Consider the following 12688-nt stretch of genomic DNA (forward strand, 5'->3'; position numbering starts at 1 on the left):
TTTCCAACGACCAAAATCCCTGTTAGGGATTTCAGGATCCTTACAACTGTAACCTGGTGAAAATATGGTGTTAGAACCTCTGTCTCCTATGCCTTTTCAGTGCATTCCTCTGATTTACTTTAACATAGGCGCTTCAAAGGCTCTGTGGCCCTTGGCTGGCCCCAGTATTTGTCCCTTAAAGAAATGTGATTCACACTTCGTACAGCAATGAAACCGTGTAACATATCCATAATTTGTTTTATTTTGGTTTCTGTATTGCTTACAGGCTGATCAGAATAGGGTTCTGTGACCCAGTTTCTGTACTTTCTGGGGACCACTGGCTCAGTTTTATCAGACATATCCCCTTCGGCAACATTGTTCTGATTCTGGGATATTTGTCTGGGCCTTAATTTCTCCCTATTTTTCTGGGGATTCTGGGGTGTCTTACCCTGCGGCTGCTCCCTATTTACCTGTGTTGGTCCCCGGGGCGAATTGGACCGGTAATAGTATGGGTTTCTACCTTTGGGTTTAAATTTGACCCGTTGGAGGTACACCCTATAGTTTCTCTTAAACCTTGCATCTGGTTCCCTAGGATGGTACCCCTGAGATGGTCTTTGTTCCCTCCCTCTAAAGGGTGTTTTCTGTCCCCCCCTCCTAATTGGTGGGGTATGCGGTCTCCCGCTGGGATGACTCTGTGGCATATCTCCTCTGACTATATCAGCACACGTAATTTTCTGGGTATCAACCCGTAATAATTGAGGAGATGCATTAATTTCATCCACAATTTGGGTTATGAGTTGAGGCCTTTCTTTGTATTCACCAGTTTGTTGGATAGAGTACAAATTGTCACTCTCTTTTACCACGGACTCCAGTGAGCACCCCCTTTCGTAGTCTTTTGCTAAACGCACTTTTGTGTGGGTAGGTAGGGCCTCAACGAACGTGGATTTAAACTCAGTTTCATTGTGGTCTGGCTCATTTTCTGCTAAGTGGTAAGCACTCCTGAGCACAGGCAACACTTCTGTGGGGTTTTGATTACTGGCACATTTCAAATTTTGTATAGCCGCACTAGCCGCTGTAACATTTTTGTGCTGGCCAAATTCTAGATGACAGCGGTGTTTAATTTCTTGCCATGAAGTACCAGACAGATCTTTAAAAGATGTGCAGAAATTTCGGTGTCTGGTTTCAAATACCCACGGTAAGAAATCAATCCTTGACAGGTCATCATCTAGGCCTAAAACTGATAATGTATTTTCATAGGCCTCAATGTGGTCTTTGACACACATGGATCCCTCTTGCTCAAAGACTGGGAAAGTATCATTTAACAATTTAATTATTTCTGATGCGTCCTGTTTAGGGGTACCTGTCTTTTCCTCTGATCCCAGGGAAAACTGGTCAGGCCTACTTTTATGGGGTGGTTCACTTTTTACCCCCTTTTGCTCTACAGATGGCTTGGGATAGGATGAGGGTTCTTTTTCTGGTCCCTCTCCAATGTCTAACTCCCACATTTCAGTTTGAGAGTCAGATATTAGATTTTGGTCAGAATCTATACTTTCAGGGTTAGGCATTGGCACATCACCCTGAGGCACAAGCTTTACTTGCTCTTTTAACTCTCCTGATTGCTTAATCAGGGATTCCTGTTCTGACTTAAGCTGATTTGTTTCTTCTTTTAAATTTTCACTGCTCATTACTCGGCAACTTTCTAAATTTCCACTGCTCATTACTTGGCAACTTTTTAAATTCTCACTGCTCATTACTTGGCAACTTTCTAAATTTTCACTGCTCATTACTTGGCAACTTTTGTCAGGAGATTCATTTTCCTGCAGATAACTCTCCCACTCTTTTTTTAGTTCCTGCATTCTTCTATTGTACTTTTGCAACTGTTCTGTTTCATTTTGCACTGTCATTATAGACTCGTGATAACGATCTGCCTTGTCATTGTCTCTATTTTTAGTGAGCTCACATTCCCTTTCTGTTAAATGTGGCTGGGATTCTGAGATATCTATCTCCGGTTGGGTATTTTGACAGTTAAACTCATCATTTTGACGTTTAAACTTATCATCAATATGCATCAGGATAATGCGGAACTTAGAAATCATGTCCTCAAGCCTTTCTATTTTCTCTATCTCAGATGAGCTGTCTTTTTGTGCAACCATTTGACCTTCCGAGTTCCACACGTCTTTTATATGACGGGCACGGTTTTTACGGCCTTTAATGTATGCTTGTCGATCAGCCTCACCAGACAAACTTTTTCTGGCATGATCTGTCATTTCAGCTTTAGAATTTTTTTCCAACCTTTCCTGTACCCATATCAATTTTCTCTGAGTACTCATCTCACCACTAAGGGCTGACTCTTGATAATCCCTATCAACATGCAATTCACTTTGACTAGACATTTTTAGGCTAAAAATTTTTTTTTCAAAAATTAATAATTAATAATTTCATGCCAAATATTATTTATGTCACCACCATAACTATGATTGATCTTGTACAAAACATCGACATTATCTCAGCGAGTGCCTCCATTTATATGTTGTGCTTTCTTAAGGTCATATTTACCCGCACAGTAATTTACTTTGAATTCTTTTATAACGAAGATGCTTTTAAATACAAGACAATCTATATGCCATAGTCTATAATATGAAACTTATTCACGGAGACGTATGATCATACAAAATAGCTAATTTATTGGTAGACAAAATATGAATATTTACATGAAATTAAAATACCAGTTGCGTCACATTAATGACTTGAAAATCAATAAAATACCCCCAAAATGGGCATGCAATACCTTTGATCTGAGTCATGATAGGTTCTCAAGATAACTTTTATGTAAATGACAATGAAACAAAAACGTCTATTTCACACGTCTAATCGTTACTTTACTGCAGGTAAGTAAAAGATCAAATAATGTGAAATATATTGGACGTTAGTTTTGTCAATAAAATTGAAACTATGTAAAAATAAAAATATAATAAAATTGTACTCTTAAGGAAAAGTGACAAGTTATTGATATGAGAACAAACCAGAACTACAGGATATTCAATATTTCAACATTTCTAGGGAACAACAATATATTTGAGATAAAATCAAAATGACATAGTTACCACTTCCAAGAATGGCTATTTCCCATTGGCAAGTGACCAGAGCTAAAATCGTTGCAGTCTTCATGCATAGTGCAAGCGTGCTCTCATGGGGCGCTCCTATTGGTGGGGTCCTCTTCTCATCCTCCCATTGAGCTCAAGATTACGATTTTAGATCTTAGATTGGATCCCCCTCTATCTGCCCCTCCCTATCTCATGGGTTTCCCTTTTTATTTTGAATAAAACAATAGGACTATAAAGATTATACCCAGTCCTGCCCCTCTGATAGCTGTCCTTAAATCATAGGCCTGTGGCACATATGGGCGTTCCTGCCAAGACGTGTTTGGTTTCTATTGGCTGACAGTTTAATAATTGACTTGTTCTCTGGGCTTGGAGAACCTCGAGTAATATTACTTCCAGCCACTAGGTGTCTCACCTTTATTGTGAGATAATCTATACGTTGGATATCTATATTTAAGGTTTAGACTATCGACATATATTTATCCATATATATATATATATCTCTATGTATGACTCTGGTATCTTTATATTATATAAAATACAATTAGTGTACTTTTGATTTTGATACGATATGTTCCCATATATTCTATTATAAATGTTTTTCCACAAAACAGTCTTTGCAATCAATGCATAGGTTACATCTCTCAATCAAATGAAAAATAATTATTAATGTGTTTACCTGACTTATTTTGATATGTGCTTGATGGATATGTGTTACATGTTAGTTCATATTTTTATACATGTTTCACAATGTGATATCTTTCATAATGTCGATTATGGTAGCTTATTTAAAACACTTCTATTTATAAAACAAATTTCTCATATAAATCTTTCTTAGAACAAAGCTCTAACCTACCGGGTATGTTTCCCTCGGTCCTAATTTATCGATTATCTAAACATTACTTATTTCATTTCGATATATATTCTTCCAATACAATGCATTATAAAATATCTCTGACTTGTATCAGATTTGTCCATCTCATAGATAGAGGCATGTCTTGTCCTTGGTGTGAGATATGAACTGGATTTCTCTGCCATTGTCTAAGTCACAGCTGAGACAATACTGTCTGTTTACCTTAGAGCAGCCTTATTCTGTGATACAATGGGAGTTATTTTACTCCAATGTGATGATAGCCCAGTTAAGTATCTGTGAAAACTTTCCCTATGGCAGGATAGCTAACCAGTGGTGATAATACACCTCTTCTTGTCCATTCACCAAAGCTGGGTCAACACTTCTTTTGTTCTGTGAGGAGAATTCCCATTGTTCAGACCCTTATCCAAGCTTGTAAAAGTTGTATAGTTAATGTATTGTTAGTGTCCTGGATGCTGGGCAAATATGACTTTGTTCCTAAAAGATCTCATTTCAATGATTCGTTTCAACTTTTAGGCTTAATAGATCTTTCATATTTTTGCTGAATAATAATATTGAATATATTATCATTTCTTCATACAAAACTTACAACAGTATCTGGAGGTGTTTTGTAGAGCTTTTTTGTAACACCCTCTCAGAGGTCAGAGCCAGGGGGAGAGTTCTGTAATGTGGTGGGAGTAATCCCAAAGTCCAAATCCAGTTCACCTCTCTGTGAGGAGGGAGACATTCTTGTCTGTGACGGGGCTGTGCGGGAGGATGGCGCTACCGCCATTTTAACTGCTGCTCTAGTCAGAGTTTTTTGGCTCTTTTCTTGTTTTCATTTTGACTTTTCCCCACTATACATTATATAAAATTGTGTCCAGGATGTTCACTGATATAGTAGTTACCGTGTGAAGACGAATAACCAGCTGTGACACCGCATTATGAGGCTGTCTTGTCCCGGTGTGTGCAGAGCTCTAAAGAGCCGTGTCCTGCCTAGTCAGCCGCACGCATGCGTCCCCCCCATTTTAAAATTTAAAAGGCCTAGAGGACCGAGTTTTAAGTGGTGGGGTTAACGCGTTTCGTCCTGGAAGACGACTTGAGAAAACAGACAAAATGTACTCAGCCAATGAGAGGGAATGACTCCATTTTTATTTTTCTCCTGCTATCAATGGCCAACACGGTACAACACTTCATCCATGTCTTTGGTGATCTCTGATCTCCTTATGAAGTGTTTCTTACATGATGAAGATTAGCCATGGAGTACCATATTTATCGGCGTATACCGCACACTATTTTGCCCTGAAAATCAGGGCAAAATCGTGGGTGCGCGATATACGCCGATACCCGCTTTCCCGCCACGAGTTTGAATACTGCGCCGGCATATACCGAGCGCAGTACACTCGTGTATCTTCGGGCAGTCTCGGCGCCTCTCACGCTGACGTCCTGAGCGTACAGGACGTCATCGCGAGAGTTGCCAAGCCTGCCCGACGATACACGAGTGTACTGTGCTCGGTATATGTCGGCTCAGTATTCAAACTCGGCGCGGGAAACGAGCGGGGAGGATGCGAGGACGCCATAGAAAGACGCCGGACCCGACGAAGAGGACACCCGAAGCCACAGAAGGACACCGGACCCGATGAAGAGGACACCCGAAGCCGCAGAAAGATGCCGGACCCGACGAAGGGGACACCCAAAGCCGCAGACGGACGCCGGACCCGACGAGGCCGCCGATGGACGGCGCGCAAGACACCAAAACTGTAAGTACAAAAAAAACTTTTTTTCCACAGGATTCACGGCAACTTTAGGGGTGCGCGGTATACGCGGGAGCGCGTTATACCGCGATAAATACGGTATATCTGAGGTGTACAGTACAGACCAAAAGTTTGGACACCCCCTCTCATTCAAAGAGTCATGACTATGAAAATTGTAGATTCACACTGAAGCCATCAAAACTAAATCTAAAAATAAATAAAATATATTTCATATTCTAGGTTCTTCAAAGTAGCCACATTTTGCTTTGATTACTGCTTGGCACACTCTTGGCATTCTCTTGATGAGCTTCAAGAGGTAGTCACCTGGCGCAGCACCCCATCACTCTCCTTCTTGGTCACATAGCCCTTCCCCCGCCTGGAGGTGTGTTTGGGGTCATTGTCCTGTTGAAAAATAAATGATGGTCCAACTAAACGCAAACCGGATGGAATAGCATGCCGCTGCAAGATGCTGTGGTAGCCATGCTGGTTCAGTATGCCTTCAATTTTGATGAAATCCCCAACAGTGTCACCAGCAAAGCACCCCCACACCATCACACCTCCTTCTCCATGCTTCACGGTGGGAACCAGGCATGTAGAGTCCATCCGTTCACCTTTTCTGTGTCGCACAAAGACACGGGGGTTGGAACCAAAGATCTCAAGTTTGGACTCATCAGACCAAAGCACAGATTTCCACTGGTCTAATGTCCATTCCTTGTGTTCTTTATCCCAATCAAGTCTCTTCTGCTTGTTGCTTTTCTTTAGCAGAGGTTTCCTAGCAGATATTCTACCATGAAGGCCGGATTCACACAGTCTCCTCTTACCAGTCCTAGAGATGTGTCTGCTGCAAAAGGTGGAAGAACTGAGAAGATGAAATATATTTTCAGTTGTGTCACACTTTTTTGTTCTGTATAATTCCACATGTGTTACTTCATAGTTTTCATGCCTTCAGTGTGACTCTACAATTTTCATAGTCATGGAAATAAAGAAAACTCTTTGATTGAGAAGGGGTGTCCAAACTTTTGCTCTGTACTGTATATCAGGGTGTGCTTCTTCCCCACATGTCCAGCAACATTCATATACAAGACATTTCCCGCACTCACTAATACACCTCGAGGGTTGTGTGGGACCCCTGATGTACAGGAAGACAGGACTTCAGTGAGGAACAATTCTCTCACTCAGGACAGGAATACGGCTTCTCCCCCGTGTGAGATCTCTGATGTCTGTTAAGACTGGACTTATCTGAAAAACATTTCCCGCACTCAGAACAGGAAAAAGGCTTCTCCCCCGTGTGAGATCTCTGATGTATGGAAAGATAGGACTTCTGTGAAAAACATTTTCCGCACTCAGAACAGGAAAAAGGCTTCTCCCCCGTGTGAGATCTCTGATGTCTGTAAAGCTTGGACTTCTGTGAAAAACATTTTCCGCACTCAGAACAGGAAAAAGGCTTCTCCCCCGTGTGAGATCTCTGATGTGTGGAAAGATTGGACTTCACTGAAAAACATTTCCCGCACTCAGCACAGGAATACGGCTTCTCACCTGTGTGAGATCTCTGATGTCTGTAAAACTTGGACTTCTGTGAAAAACATTTTCCGCACTCAGAACAGGAAAAAGGCTTCTCCCCCGTGTGAGATCTCTGATGTGCGTTACGACTGGATGTCTGCGAAAAACATTTCCCGCACACAGAACAGGAAAAAGGCTTCTCCCCCGTGTGTGATCTCTGATGTGTGGAAAGACTGGACTTCACTGAAAAACATTTCCCGCACTCAGAACAGGAAAAGGGCAACTCCGTGTGAGATCTCTGATGTGTGGAAAGATTGGACTTCTGTGAAAAACATTTTCCGCACTCAGAACAGGAAAAAGGCTTCTCCCCCGTGTGAGATCTCTGATGTCTGTTAAAACTGGACAAATCTGAAAAACATTTCCCGCACTCAGCACAGGAAAAAGGCTTCTCGCCCGTGTGAGATCTCTGATGTTTGGAAAGATTGGACTTCACTGAAAAACATTTCCCGCACTCAGCACAGGAATACGGCTTCTCACCTGTGTGAGATCTCCGATGTATAAAAAGATAGGACTTCTCTGAAAAACATTTCCCGCACTCAGAACAAGAAAAAGGCTTCTCCCCCGTGTGTGATCTCTGATGTGTGGAAAGATTGGACTTCACTGAAAAAAATTTCCCGCACTCAGCACAGGAATACGGCTTCTCACCTGTGTGAGATCTTTTATGCTCTTTAAGCTGGTATTTTAAACGGAAACACTTCCCGCACTCAGTACAGGGAAGTATCTTATCAGCATCGTCCCGCACAGTCTGAGGTTCCTCAGGATAAGAGGAATACGATGGTCCGGCACCGTCCTGCACAGTTTGAGGTTCCTCAGGATAAGAGGAATACGATGGTCCGGCACTGTCCCGCACAGTCTGAGGTTCCTCAGGATAAGAGGAATACGATGGTCCGGCACCGTCCCGCACAGTCTGAGGTTCCTCAGGATAAGAGGAATACGATGGTCCGTCACCGTCCCGCACAGTCTGAGGTTCCTCAGGATAAGAGGAATACGATGGTCCATCTACACTGTGTGGTGCCGGATGGACATTGGAGGTAGTCAGGTTTTCTCCTGGACTATACTGTGTGATGTCCTCATCTTCTACTTTACAGTCTGGAGACAAAGTGAGACAATCCTCTGAGGTTTTCCTCATCTCCCGTCCATCTACTAAAATAGAAATACAAAGATTATTACTAGACATGAGCTGATTGGTTCCCCTAAACCAGGACTCCGCCCACATCAGGCAGCTTTGTCTCTGAGGATCTTACAATTCCCCCCTCAAGGTAACTAGTAAATGGCTCCTCTGATCTCCTACCAGATCATTTCTTTATTCATGGACCTTAGTCAGAGAGTGAGGAAACAACGAGAACTGTCTTTTATAGGAGTGACAGTGATGAGGGGATTTTAGGACGAGGGTCAGGAGTATGTAATGTACAACATAGAGTATATAGTGCAGGGGTCAGGAGTATGTAATGTACAACATAGAGAATATAGTGCAGGGGTCAGGAGTATGTAATGTACAACAGAGCAGAACTCAAAATGTCAAGTCCTTAGCTACTATCCAGGCCTCAAGGGTTACTCACCACCAGTTGCCCCACCCAACTCCTAAGCTGCCCCGCCCCTAATTCCACCCCTAAAAACGCCCTCATAAATTATCTCATGAAATGGCACTTAAATGTTTTATGCAGAATTAAGTTCCAAAAATAAATGTTAACAACTTTATCAGTGCCCACCATTGAAGACTCACTGTGCCCGTCATATGCATTCTCACCTGGGCAGAGCAAGAGAGAGGGCGGCCGGATCATGACTGGAGGAAGAGGAAAGCCGCGGGATCACAGAGTGGGAAAGCATTCCGGAACAGCTTACATTACAATTGCCTCGCCTCTGCTCCGCTCCCCATCATACACAGCCCCGCCTCCTCCTGCCCCGCACCTGTGATAAACAGAAAACATCCCAGAATTGGACCGGTATTCTGTCTATCACAAGCGTGGGGTCAGGAGGAGGCGGGGCCTCCATGCTCCCTTCCCCCAGGGCAATCGCTGGGAAAACGGCTCCCGATCAATCCCGCCCACCAACGGTGTTAAGTTGAATCTGTTTGTAAGTTTGAACTGGTACATTTTTAAAGTGAAGCTCCAGCAAAAAAATGTTGCTGTCTGTGCCCCGTGTTCAGAAGATTTCACCTCACTTTCTGTCCCAATGACAATTGGATTTAAAAAATTTGGGGTTATTAGGGAAACAAGGATTGGTGATAAAGCATCAGTGGAGAGGAGACACCTTTTTCCCATATCAACTCTGAGGCCCCGTACACACCATAGAATCCATCCGCAGATAAATCCCAGCAAATGGGTTTCAGCGAATAGATCCTATGGTGTGTACACGCCAGCGGATCTGTTTCCGCGGATATATCTCCCCTGGGATGGATTCCAGCAGATCGAATATTCGCTGACATGCAGAACAGATCCATCTGCTGGAGTCCATCCCAACGGATGGATCTGCTGGTCTGTATAGACTCACCGGATCCATCCGTCCGAAGGGATCCCCTGCATGCGTCGTAATGATTCGACGCATGCGTGGAATTCCTTATATGACAGCGTCGCGCACGTCGCCGCGTCATAATCGCGGCGACGGAGCGACACGTCATCGCCAGAGGATTTCGGCGCGGATTTCAATGCGATGGTGAGTACACTCCATCGCATTAAAATCTGCTGAAATCCTCGAGAGGATTTATCCGCGGAAACGGTCCGCGGATAAATCCTCCCGTGTGTATGGGGCCTTACAGGAGAGAATTTGTCTTCCTAGGGGTAGATGTCCTCTCACTTCCTGTTGTCTCCCTCCGTTTGTAAGTAGAGTCGTTTGTAAGTCGGATGTTTGAAAGTAAGGCACCGCCTGTATATACTATACACTCTGCAGAAAATTGTGCCTTAGGTGTTGGTGGTACCAGAACACTGTAAGCCCTCACAGTTACTCTTGGTGGGTGCTGGAATGGGCCCTGCTGTGAAATATTAGATCAAAAATTGTAATTATGTGTCCCTGTTAAACAGAGGCAGAAAATCTGGGCCTTAGGCAGTGGTGGTAGTGCCCTGAAACAAAAATATTATTAGAAGATATCAACATGAACATTGAGGAGGAATAGGATAGTCACTCAGCATAATAGGATAGTCACTCAGCATAGGCAGTCTTCAAGGGATCCCACATCCATAGAAAAATCAATTGGTTACATCAGCATCAGGTGCTTGGTAGCTGGTGATCCAAGACTGATTCATTTTTATGAAGGTGAGCCGATCAACAGAGTCTGTGGACAGGCGCACTCTGTGATCGGTTACAAAACCTCCAGCAGAACTGAATGTGCGTTCAGAAAGAACGCTGGATGCAGGACAGGCCAGTAGCTCAATTGCATATTGTGCAAGCTCTGGCCAGTGGTCCATCCTCAAGACCCAGTAACCCAGAGGATTTTCTGTTGGAAAGGTCTCCAAGTCTGATCTTGCCCCTAGATATTCCTGCACCATGTAATTCAGACACTGGCGACGGTTGCTGGAACCGATCAGACCTTGGGGCTGCAGACTGAAGAATTGTCTGAAGGTATCGGTCAGACGGCCACCTTCTCCACCGCTCTTTCTGTGATTGGACGAAGCCTCAGCAACACGTTGTCCAGCACCAGGAAATTGTAACCTCCCAGGCCCTGGAAACGCATTGCACAAACCTTTCTGTAAGGCCTCCCAAAGATGTTTCATCCTCTGCTCCCTCTGCAAAGGGTGGATAAGTTCTGGGGAAGTTCCTGAAAACAGGGCACATGGGTCAAGTGTCCATGTCGGAGGGCGGAGAGTAGGTTGGTGCCTACAACCATTCCTGGTTGAAGCTGGTGTGGCGTCAACCACCTCTGAGCCTGCTCCTGCAGAGCTGACCGAATCTCTGCCCCTGCTCCCTAAGCAGACCAACTTAAGCACCGCATGGCATCTTTTTGCCTGAGTGCTTGCATAGCCCCTTGAACGTCTACGGAGCATCGCTGGTTCAGAAGACAAATCTGCAGAGGCAGAGTACATAGAGGAAGAAGAGGAGGGGGTGGAGGAGAGAGCTGAGGCAGAATCACCACAACTAGCATTTTGGAGGTGTGGTGGCAGAACAAGCTCCAACAATACTGAACTCTGTCCTGCATCCTTCCCAGCTGCCAGCAGAGTTACCCAGTGCATCGTGAAAGAAAGTCCCTGTCCATGCCTGCTGGACCACGAGTCAGCGGTAATATGCACCTTACTGCTGACTGCCCTGTCCAATAAGGCCAAGACATTGCCTTCCACATGCTGGTAGAGAACCGGAATGGTCTTACGTGAAAAGAAATGGTGTTTGGGAACCTGCCACTGAGGTACCGCACATTCCACAAATTCACAAAGGGGCAGAGTCTACCAGCTGAAAAGGCAGCAGTTGCAGTGCTAACAATTTGGCCAAGCTAGCATTCAGACGCTGAGCATGTGGATGGCTGGGACCGAATTTCTTTCTACGTTTTAGCTACAGGGGTAGGGAAATTTGCCTGCTACAATCGGATATTGGTGCACTGCTAGCAGATTTCCCACAAGTACTTGGGACACCTAATTCTACACCTTCATTCCTCTCAGTGCAGGTTTCTGAGAGGACTGAAGGTATAGTGGGGTTTGGAGATCCCAGCTGATGAGAAGCAAGGAGAGGTCCGCCTTCTTCTTTCATGTGGGCCTTTTAAGTGCTCTTGCCAATAGACTGCATGGGAGGTCGACATATGTCTGGTCAAGCATGTGGTATATATATATATATATATATATATATATATATATATATATATATATATATATTAAATGCACTGCAGCTAACTGAATCACCTGCCTGCTCAATCTAAATGACACTCTGTCTCTGTCCATGGCAACAACACACTACACAGGGCCGACGTGCATGCGGCCTTAAATATTGTGGGGTGTGGACTTGGTCCCCCTGAGCCATGATTGGTAAAAGGCACCCTGCCTTTGGATAATTATGGCTCTCTTCACTGACGGCGCTGGGATTGGCCAAAGTATGCGAGTCATAGTGCATGCTTTGGCCAATCATCATACAGCAATGCACTGCGATCTCGCATAATGGGGCGTGATGCGGCGCTCGAATTTGTCGCGAACGCCCCATAATGTTCATTTTTCGATGAACGGGCGAACAGCCAATGTTAGAGTGGAACTCATGTTGGACCCGAACATAAATCTCATCCCTACTAGTTAGAGACCGGGAGCTCAGGGAGAGAAGATCTGCAGTGAGAGACTGTGTGAGAAGAAGAGAACTATTCTGTGTTACCAAGAGTTATGTAGAACTAGCGTTAGTGACTGTAACAAGATTTGTTACCATAGGAGACAGCGGTCCTACCTATACAGAAGTGGTGTCCGGCTGGAGGCCTTCCACTGTATAGCAGTCTACCTATAGAAGTCTCGGAGTCTGCCAATGGTCATTACATCTACTCAAAT

General features: G+C 44.2%; 1 protein-coding gene across 1 annotated transcript in view; it reads right to left on the reverse strand.

Moving 5' to 3' along the window:
• The window catches only part of LOC120909737, an 857992-nt gene that overhangs the window by 132105 nt on the left and 713199 nt on the right, over nucleotides 1-12688 (reverse strand). Inside the window, exon 3 of the mRNA XM_040321464.1 lies at nucleotides 6875-7917. Coding sequence (XP_040177398.1) covers nucleotides 6875-7917 — 1043 coding nt within the window. The remainder of the gene's footprint in view (nucleotides 1-6874; nucleotides 7918-12688) is intronic.

This window comes from Rana temporaria, chromosome 8, assembly GCF_905171775.1.
Source record: "Rana temporaria chromosome 8, aRanTem1.1, whole genome shotgun sequence".
In the NCBI taxonomy this organism is placed as follows: domain Eukaryota; kingdom Metazoa; phylum Chordata; class Amphibia; order Anura; family Ranidae; genus Rana; species Rana temporaria.